Raw genomic sequence first — 8,911 nt, 5'->3', positions numbered from 1 at the left:
CACAAGCGAGCTGCGGTGTGTGGGCGGGAAGCAGCCGCCAGCTCTCAGCAGCCGCCCCCTGACATCAGCCAGCTCAGCCTCCGGGGAAAAACACGGGTGTCAGAGCTTCCCCACAGCGCGGCCAGGCTCCGGCGGGCCAGGACACCCGGGATGGCACTGGGCTGCGCGGCCCTGACGCTGGCCCTGCTGCTGCCCCTCTGCCCCTGGGCCCACGGTAAGTCGCCTGCGCCCCTCAGGCGCCAGCTTTCCTGCCCCTTGCCCCTGGCAGGGGGGCTGCGCTGCGCTGCGCTGCGAGGCCGGGTGGCTCGGCGGGGTGCTGGGGGCCCACAATTTCTCTGCCTTTGCTGCCTGGCTTCTGCCTCGCGCCGGCTCTGCTGGCCGCGCAGCCGCCCGGGCAGTGGGCTGCGGACCCCCGGCAGCAGGGCACAGGCACTGGGCAGCTGGCTCTGCCTCCCCCTGCCCATTTCAGCACAGGTCCGGGGATGCTGCACCCTGCTCAGCCGCGGGCACTGCTCCTGCCCCCTGCAAGCGCCCGTCAGACCATTGACCCTCTGCACTTTGGACAGGGCTGAAATGAATCCAGCTCTGGTCGGTGCGAGGGCGCGCTGCGGCCCGCCCCGCCGAGCCCATGGCTCGCTCAGTGTCCCCTCCTGGGCTGAGCACACAAGCAGCCCCCGCTCCGTCCTCCTCGCCCCCCAGAGACACCCCGCGGCCACGCCGGGCAGGGAAGCCTTGTCCGCGGGGGACTTACGAGTTTCCTTGGCAGCAAAGAGTTTAGTGACACAAACAGGCAACTCCTGTAGTGCATCACCCACCGCAGCCTCGGGAACTGGAGCTTGCCCAGGGACATGCAGGCAGTCAGTGGCAGGGCAGGACAGGGAGCCAGGTCCCACAGGCCCCGCACACTGGACACGGCGCCTGAGGATGTGGAAGGGGCGGGGGGCCGGGGGCACATCCAGCCGAGCCATGGGGCGCTGAGGGGCACAGCTGCTCCTTGGAGCCGCCAGCTCCGGGCGGCGACCCCCCTGCCCAGCCCCTGGCAAGGAGCGTGCAGCCCGCAGCAGGGAGAACTTCCCCGGCTCTCCCCTGGCCTTCCCCAGGCACAGGATCAGCAAAGGTCACTGCTCACCTCCCCCCGAGGGGAACTTCCCCATCTCGCAGTCACGGCAACCTTGCCCGGGCCTGGCCTGGGGAGCCAGCCTCCCCTCACCGCGCGGTCTGCTCCTCCCCGCAGCCCAGCAGCTGGCAGCCCCGACCCGGGTGCGATTCGTGGCACAGACCCTGCAGCACGTGCTGCACTGGGAGCCCGCGGAGGACGCGCCCCACGACACCCTGTACAACGTGGAATACAGGCTGTAAGTAGCCCGGCGCGCCAGGCCCTGCCGCCCAGGCTCTGCTGGCGTTGACCGGGCGGCTCGGCCCATGGACACCCCCTCCCGCCCCGCGGCCCCACGCTGAGGAAGCACGCTGTGTCCGCAGGTACGGGCCTGGGAGCTGGATGCCTGCCCCGAAGTGTCGTGTGATCTCTGAGCTCTCCTGCGACCTCACCAACGAGACCATGGAGCCCACCAAGCGCTACTACGCCCAGGTCAGGGCCGTCTCTGGAAACTGCACCTCGACATGGACCCGGACGAATGCTTTCTCCCCAAGAGAAGGTAGCGGGGCGCTCCCCTCACCCTCCCCTCTGGGCACCAAGCCCCCGAGGCACAGAGCTGCCTCGACCGTGCCCGTCAGCCTCGGGAGGAGTCCCGTGCCGTGGTTCAGTGGGATGGGGCAGCTCAGGCCCTGCCCCGGCCTGGGAGGTAGCAAGGGCCAAAGCCCCAGGGCCCCTGCTGCAGAGCTCGGAGGGCCGTGGGGCTGGGGGAGGCGCCCCGGGACAGGCCTCCGGCGGTCACAGAGGGAGGCTGCTCTCACACGGCCTCTCGTTTGCAGCGACTCTGCGCCTCGCCGGGGTTCATCTGTCGGTGACGGGCAACAACATCCACGTGAGCGTGCAGCTGCCCCTGCCTGTGGGCAATGTGACCGTCTCGTTCGCGGAGTTGTACAAACACAGCAGACAGTACCTTGTGCTCGTCAACAGGACCTCAGACCACGAGCAGGTGAGCAGGGCGAGGTCTGCTGCACAAGCGAGCCCCTGCCATCGCCCCCTGAACTCGACTGGCTTTCTTAGCTGGACCATGCACGCAGGCGGGCTGGCATCCCCGGGCAGCCGCAGCCCAGAGCTAGAGCCCGCGGCAGTTTGGTCGCACCTTGGGTGCTCCCGGAAGAGGGCAGGGACCCGGTGCCACGGGCTGCCACCCAGGAACAACCTCAGTAGTCAGAGCAGGCCTGGGAAGCAGCCCGCCCAGATAACAGCCTCCCTGTGCCCTGCTCAGGTCCGGTACGTGCACACCAGCGAGACGATCGTCATCTCCGACCTCTCCTGGGGTGAGCAATACTGCGTGCGCTTGCAGCCGCACATCATCTCCAGGCCGAACCCTGGGATATGGACTGAAGAGAAGTGCGTCTCCATCCCCATCAAGGATGGTAAGAGGAAGGGGAAGGGCTGTGGTGGGGGGGCATCCCAGCTGAGGCATCAGAGCTCAGCCCCTCGTTTTGGCTGTGCCACAGCCGGGTCCTGCACTCCCGCAGGGCATGGACTGGGCGCAGTGGGCACGGGGGCTGCCCGCCAGAGGCTGGGACCGGGGCAGACCCACCCTCCGAAGCAGGGGGCTGTCGCCGCTGTCCTGCTGCCTCCCCCGGCACATGCAGCACCGTGGGGCTACAACTGGTTTGAGGGCCGGGGACAGTGTCCGGGGGAGGTCCCGGCTCCCAGGAGAACAGGCTGCAGGGCTGAGGAGAGCAAGGCCCCTGGGCTGGGGGCAGCAAGAAGAGCTCCAGCTCTCTCCATCACGCCAGCGCTCATGTGTGCACATGCAAGCAGGCGCAGACATTCTCCCCCCACACCTCTTCCAACACGCTCACGCAGGATGTCCTGTCACATGCACACACCTTCGCCACACGCAGACGCTCCCCCAGGAGCTGAGGCCCCAGGAAGTGTCACACGTGAAGCGCTCCGAGCACGGGTGCTACGTCACGCCGGCCGGGGCGGGAGAGCCCGAGCCCCTCGGTGCTCCCCTCCCGCTGCAGGGGGGCCACTCCTGGCCGTGCATGGGAGCCCTTGGGGGACGAGGCCACAGGCCCCACGGGCTGTCCAGCCCTGGGGAAAGGGGGAGGCCGGGTGCCTGGCCACGTGGCACGTGTGCGGAGCCCCAAGCCCAGCTGCGCCCGCAACCTGACCCTGGCAAACTGCCCCTTTCCAGAGAAAATGGAGCTGATCTCCACCATCGTGGGCATCGTCCTGTTCATCCTCGCGGCCCTGGTCCTGCTGGGGATGCTCTTCATCTGCATGTACATAAGGAGGCCCATGAGGACGCCGGGCGTGTTGGTAAGCCAGCGGACACGAGCTGGATCTCGTGGCTGTGACTGGGGCCCTTTGCAGGTCGGGCTCCGCCACCCCACCCTGTCTTGGGAGCAGTCTCAGGCCTCAGCTGCCAGCAAGGTCCCAGGCACGCCTGGCCCTGGGCATGCCTGGCCCCCTGCTCTAGGCCGCGGGCAGGCTCGGTGCCCAGCACCTACTGAGGAGACCTGGTGACAGAAAGTGGCTCCATGGCTCCATGAGCTGCATGCCATGCCCAGCTGGCCATGCCAGGGTTGGGGAGGTGGCAGGGAGGGCTGGAGCAAAAGCCAAGGGATTCCTGGGGGTCAGAGGATGGGGTCAAGGAGCACAACGAGGCTAACTCGTCGCCCCGCTTTTCCCTGCCCTCGCAGAAATCCCTCATCAAGCAGAGCACCCTGTGGGCAGAGCAAGAGCACTTCTCTGGCGGGGGCACGGACGTGAGCTCTGTCTGGTCCCTGTCCATGTGCCCCAAGGACACCGCGCAGCGCGCCCACCTCGACAGCGGCTCCGAGCTGGCACTGCCGGTGCTCGACGAGGACTGCACGGTGCACGGAGACCAAGAGTGCCTGCTGGAGGGTTGCGCCCTGCCCGCGGACGACCGCAGCTGCAGCAGCACGGACAGCGGCATCTGCCTGCAAGCCTCCTCCTCCGACCTGAGCCAGCCGCCCGGCTCAGAGAGCCAGGGCTACCAGAGGCAGCTGCCACAGGGCGATGACAGTGGCATAAGCCTGGCAAAGCGCCCCCCCAGCCAGAAGGACTACGAGCTGGTGGAGGAAGGGGACGTGCCGAGGCCCGGGGCACTGGGCCGTGCCCCCGCTGCCGGCGCGGAGGAGGGGGAGCACGTGCCGTTCCGGGGGTACCTGCAGCAGTCCAAGGGCCAGGTGGAGGCGCGGCTGATCCTGGACAGTGCCGGGCCTGCCTGGAGCGCTGGCAAGGTGGAGGGCACCCTGGACGTGGGCTCTGAGCCCGTTACTGCCAAGGGCTATTTGAAACAGGCCTCGCCAGAGCTTCCCCACAGCAGCTCCAGCGTGGCCATTGCCCTGAGGGACCAGGCCCTCGCTCAGCAGCTGGCACCTCTGGGCTTGCTGAACAGGTTTGACTCCGGAGCCTGGGACCTGCCCAGCTCCGGGGTACCGGCCCCCTCCCCAGTGATGAAACTCTTCCCGGACCTGCCGAAGGCACCGTTTCACCTGAGCATCTTTGACACTGGGCAGCTGGGCACCCTGCCCCCCATCTCCAGCCTGAACTCCGGGGAGTGGCTGAGCCTGGACATCGAGCTGCTGAGCTTGCTGGACGCGGAGTGCAAGGACAGCCGCCTCTGAGCCCAACCAGCCGGAGCCCCAAGCCCGGGCTCTCGGTCCGACTCCTCCACACTACTTTGCCCTGCCCTGCCCTGCCCGCCATGCAGAGAACATCACTACGCCCGGGGAAGTGTGTGTGTGGATGCAGGGCCCCTGCCAGGCCATCGGCCCAGAGGACAGGCCCCTGCTCCCTGCCCCTCGCTGCCCTGCAGCTGGCTGGAGCTGCAGGGGCCTGCTTGGGAAGCACCGCACCCGACAGTGCTCGTGGGGCACAAGCCTTCCCGGGGGGAGGCTTCATCTGGGGGCTGTCCCTCGGCTACGCACCCAGGTCCATGCCTCGGTCACATCGCGAACGCCCTGCCACTGCACATGCACAGGCATTAGGCCCCGTGACATGGCGCTCTGAGTGCCGGACGCCCGAGGGGTTGCGTTTGCAGAAGGAAGTTCCTCCGCCATTCCTGGGACTCGAGGGCAGAGGCATGGAAAGCCCCTGGGAGGGCCTGCCTCTCGAGAGCACCATGCTCCCAGTACAGAAAGCGGATGCGCCCTCCCCACCAGCCCTGCGTCATGAGTATGATCTGTATACAGCTGCTTTCCAGAAGGTGGGGGGGGGACTGTGGTCACGGAGCAGCTGCGCTGCGTCAAACCGAAACAAGACGCCCACATACAAAACTGAAGCAGCTAGATCGCTGCTCTTGCCCCATGACCTGACGTAGCGAGAGTCCAGGGAGCCTGGTCTGGGGAACAGGGCGCAGCCCCTGGCCTCAGCCCCACTGCTCTGCTTCAGTGACAAGAGCTGAGCGTAGAAGAGGGGGTCACGCCCGCGATGCCCGGCAGCAGTGTTTGCCGAGGGGGAGCTAGCCCCGGCCCCGCCGGGATCTCACACACCAGAACTGAGGCACTGAGCCCAGAACCACACGAGCCCAAATGCTGCCCCCGCTCCGGCTGGGAATGGGGCCTGCCCGAGGTGAGCGGAGCCGCTCAGGCACAGCACCCGCCAGGCCTTGTCCCCGCACGTCCTCTCCCTGCTCCGGCACCGGGCTGCGACGCCTGCGAAGGGCCATGCAGCTGTCGCATGTTGCTATGGGCATGGGGATGGCGCTTCCAGGAGAGCTGCGTGCCGTTGCCCGTGTGAAATGTGTTGCCTGGTTTGTGCAAAGAACTGTTATTTATTGTATTTAATTTATAAATCTATAAAGGTTATTTAGGCATTCATGCAGGTGCTTTTCTTTCTCACTAGACAGCTGAGGGTTCCCTTTCAGGGGGCTGGGATGCTTCCTGCTGGAAGACACACGAACTGGAGCTTTTAAAAAACACACGGGAAAGATCATTTCCAAATCACGCCTGGGGAGTAGGAGCAGACCAAGCACCTTTTCTCCTTCAAAGGGGCACAGTGCTGTCGAGCAGCAGCCGAACAACGTCCATGCGAACGTAGCGCGTGGAGAGCGTCCTGCGAGGACCTGCCAGCAGCAGGGACCGGGAAAGCGGTGGCTGTGGTGTGTGCACGTGCCAGGGGCCTCTGGCCAGGACGCACGTGCACTCACTTTGCACAGGTGAAAAGGACTCCTGCTACGTGGCGGTGGAGTAACCAAGTGATGTGCCGCGGGGGAGACGGGGCTCCCTGCAGCATCAGCAGTTTCGCAGAAGTCCCCCAAGTGTCACAAACTCACCGTGGGCTTTTTCATAGACAAAATCCAGGGGCAAGGCTTGCCCCTGTGGGTGCACCGGGGGGCTCCCCCCAGAGCGCCCGGGTTCAGATAACATCTGCCCAAAGCCGTGGCCACACGTCAGGTGCTCTCTCTGCCACACATCACAGAAAAAACCTCCTTGGTGCCCAGGCACGACAAGGAGGGGCTGGGGGAAGGAGCCCAGCCCCGCTGAGCTCAACTTTCCCAACCTCACCCCGTTTCTCTCATTTCCATTCCACCACTGCTGCCCTGCATATCTATTTTGGGGATTTTTCAAACTTCCCCTGAAAAGCAGAAACATCCACACTAAATGTGGCTTCTTGCACCAGCTTCTGATGTCACGGCCTGGGACCGCATCCTGCATGGTGCTCTGCCCGCTCCCGGCGCGGAGGGGGCTGGTGGGAGGAGCCACAGCCTGACGCAGGTGTAGGAAATAATGCGCCTGTGACTCAGGGCTGCTGCAGGGCCCGGGACACTTGCTATTAGCTGTTGCTGCAACGCTGTGGGAGCTTTACAAAGGGCTCAGGCACACGCACATGCGCGCAGGGCGGCGCGAGCTCCTCCAGAAGGACGGGGGAACTCGCTAGACCTCGAAGTGGAAATTCCAGAGTCTTACAGCTCATAGCTTGAGCCCGGCAGGAGATTCACGGGAACTTTCCACTTCGGCCAGCTTCAGCCTCCAGCGGGCTTCAGTGACCCCTTGGAGCTGCCCGTGGCTGATGCCAGCATTTGCTGCCACCTTTGGCATCACGTGCTACATCTAATCAGGCACCGAGCTGGCCGGGCCCCCGATCCGCACCTCTGCAGCCGGTTGCTGCAGGGCGGCCGGTGCCTCCAGGCGACCTGCCCCCGAGCCGCCCTCGCTTGCTGACTCGTTGCTTTTCAGCCCCTCTGGTTTCCTCAGGCAAATGGTTGTGTTTGCTCTCGTCAACCAGCTGGAGCGTGGGCAGCTAGACGGGACGCCCGGGAGAAGCCCCCGTGCAGGGGATGGAGAGGACCGAGGAGGGGAGGGGGTGGGACGTAGCTGGCGTCTGTTGTCTCCCCCACACGCAGGCCCACGCGCCAGCGCCTGGTGCATGGATGGAGATGGCAGGAGGACCGGGCCTGGCTGCCACAGCTCTGTTAGCAACACAAGTTAGGTGCCTAGGACAGAGAGGCAGATGCACGTACATGCAAGCGCAGAAGCACAGCTCCGCCCAGTGCTGGGCTGGATCCAGGAGAGCTGGGCAGGGCTCGTCATTGGCACCGTCCCCGCGCCAGGGTGACCGGGCACCAGATGCCCGTCCCTCCGGCTCTGCAGCACAACAGCAGGGGCTAAGGGTCGGGGCTTCTCCCAGGCCAGGGGCCGGGCCGGGAGAGCGGCCGAAGGGCGCAAGGCCCCGCCAGCCTGACCTAGGAAGGCTGCAGCCGCCTTCCTTCGGGCTGGTTCCTGGCCCAGGCTGCGAACACCTGCAGCGACTAGGTGAGGACTGTGCAGGGGCCTGGCCCCACCGCCGTCGTGCAGGCGTGGGCGTATCGACAGCCCAGCGCCCCGGGGAGCGGCTGGCTCCCCTCTCCCCAGCCGGCTCCGCTTCCTGTTGTTGTCCCCGCTCAGCAGCGCTGCAGGGCAGCCGACTTCACACCTCGCTCCCAGCCCCTTTGTTGTGGCTGCGCTGCGCCCCTGTTTTGTTCTCGCCTCCTCTGCGCACGTGCCGTGCCGGGCCGCGCCGGGCCACGCGGCGGGCCTGGGGGCTGCTGCGCTCGGAGAAAACAGCTGGGAACGAAACACCCGGGGATCCTTCGTGCCCCCCGCCCGTGCGCCGCCTGCCCGACGTGGGGGGTCCCGGCCTGGGCGCATCTGCTCGCAGGGTGGCATCGTCTGGGCCAAGCAGCCACTTCTCCCAGGCCCCTGCCCCGCGCCGCACAGGGACCGGGCCCCCCTGCCCCTGCCCCTGCCCCTGCCCCTGCCCCGCAGAGACAGCAGCACAAGCATGGGAGCAGGGGGACGCGGCGCTCCGGCCTCCAGGCAGACGTTGAGGCCGACGGACGTCGGATGCAGAGCAGTCCTGTGCCCTGCTGCCCTCCCGGCTGGAGGCCGTGTCCGCCCGGGGAGCCGCCCTGCCCCACGCAGGCTGCACCTGCAGCCCGCTCAGACCCGAAAACATGAGCCTGAAAACGCGGAGTCAGCAGGGGGGCGGCGCGCTCACTTTCGTTCTCTGTATCGTCGGTGCATGAGCCCAGGGAGCTTGTTTGCTTCCCCAGGGGGAAGCGTGCGGTAGTCTCATTTCCTCAGCAGCACCTTCCCCGCTCCCACCAGGGCAGCCTTTTGTTTCTATTGTTTTTCAGATATGTAGGGAGTAAAAGGAAGGCCCGGGGCAGCATAGGACCACTACTGAATGCGCAAAAGCAATTGGTGACAGATGGGAGGACAAGGCTGAACTCCTCAATGAGGTCTTTGCCTCACTCTTCCTAAACGAGGGGCAAAACAAGTTTCACAATGGGAT

The 8,911-nt window shown here is 66.0% G+C and overlaps 1 protein-coding gene across 1 annotated transcript; it reads left to right on the top strand.

Moving 5' to 3' along the window:
- Positions 1-150: 150 nt before the first annotated feature.
- Positions 151-4,820, top strand: IL10RA (interleukin 10 receptor subunit alpha). Its single transcript, XM_019511732.1, has 7 exons — positions 151-214; positions 980-1,355; positions 1,480-1,655; positions 1,933-2,099; positions 2,376-2,526; positions 3,303-3,427; positions 3,811-4,820. The coding sequence occupies exons 1-7, from the start codon at positions 151-153 to the stop codon at positions 4,759-4,761; spliced, it is 2,010 nt and encodes a 669-aa protein (XP_019367277.1). The 3' UTR covers positions 4,762-4,820.
- Positions 4,821-8,911: the final 4,091 nt, after the last annotated feature.

The sequence above is a fragment of the Gavialis gangeticus genome, unplaced genomic scaffold (assembly GCF_001723915.1).
Source record: "Gavialis gangeticus isolate Ggan-Ray unplaced genomic scaffold, GavGan_comp1, whole genome shotgun sequence".
Taxonomy (NCBI): Eukaryota; Metazoa; Chordata; order Crocodylia; family Gavialidae; genus Gavialis; species Gavialis gangeticus.
Note: the sequence above shows the minus strand (reverse complement) of the source record. Positions and strands in the feature narration are given on the sequence as shown.

What these genes read in the sequence shown, in the direction of transcription:
- IL10RA (XM_019511732.1), top strand. Translation starts at nt 151, where the DNA reads ATGGCACTGGGCTGCGCGGCCCTGACGCTGGCCCTGCTGCTGCCCCTC. An exon ending in CCTCTGCCCCTGGGCCCACG is followed by an intron (nt 215 to 979) that starts GTAAGTCGCCTG and finishes TGGGGCGCTGAG; the next exon opens with GGGCACAGCTGCTCCTTGGA. An exon ending in TACAACGTGGAATACAGGCT is followed by an intron (nt 1,356 to 1,479) that starts GTAAGTAGCCCG and finishes CTGTGTCCGCAG; the next exon opens with GTACGGGCCTGGGAGCTGGA.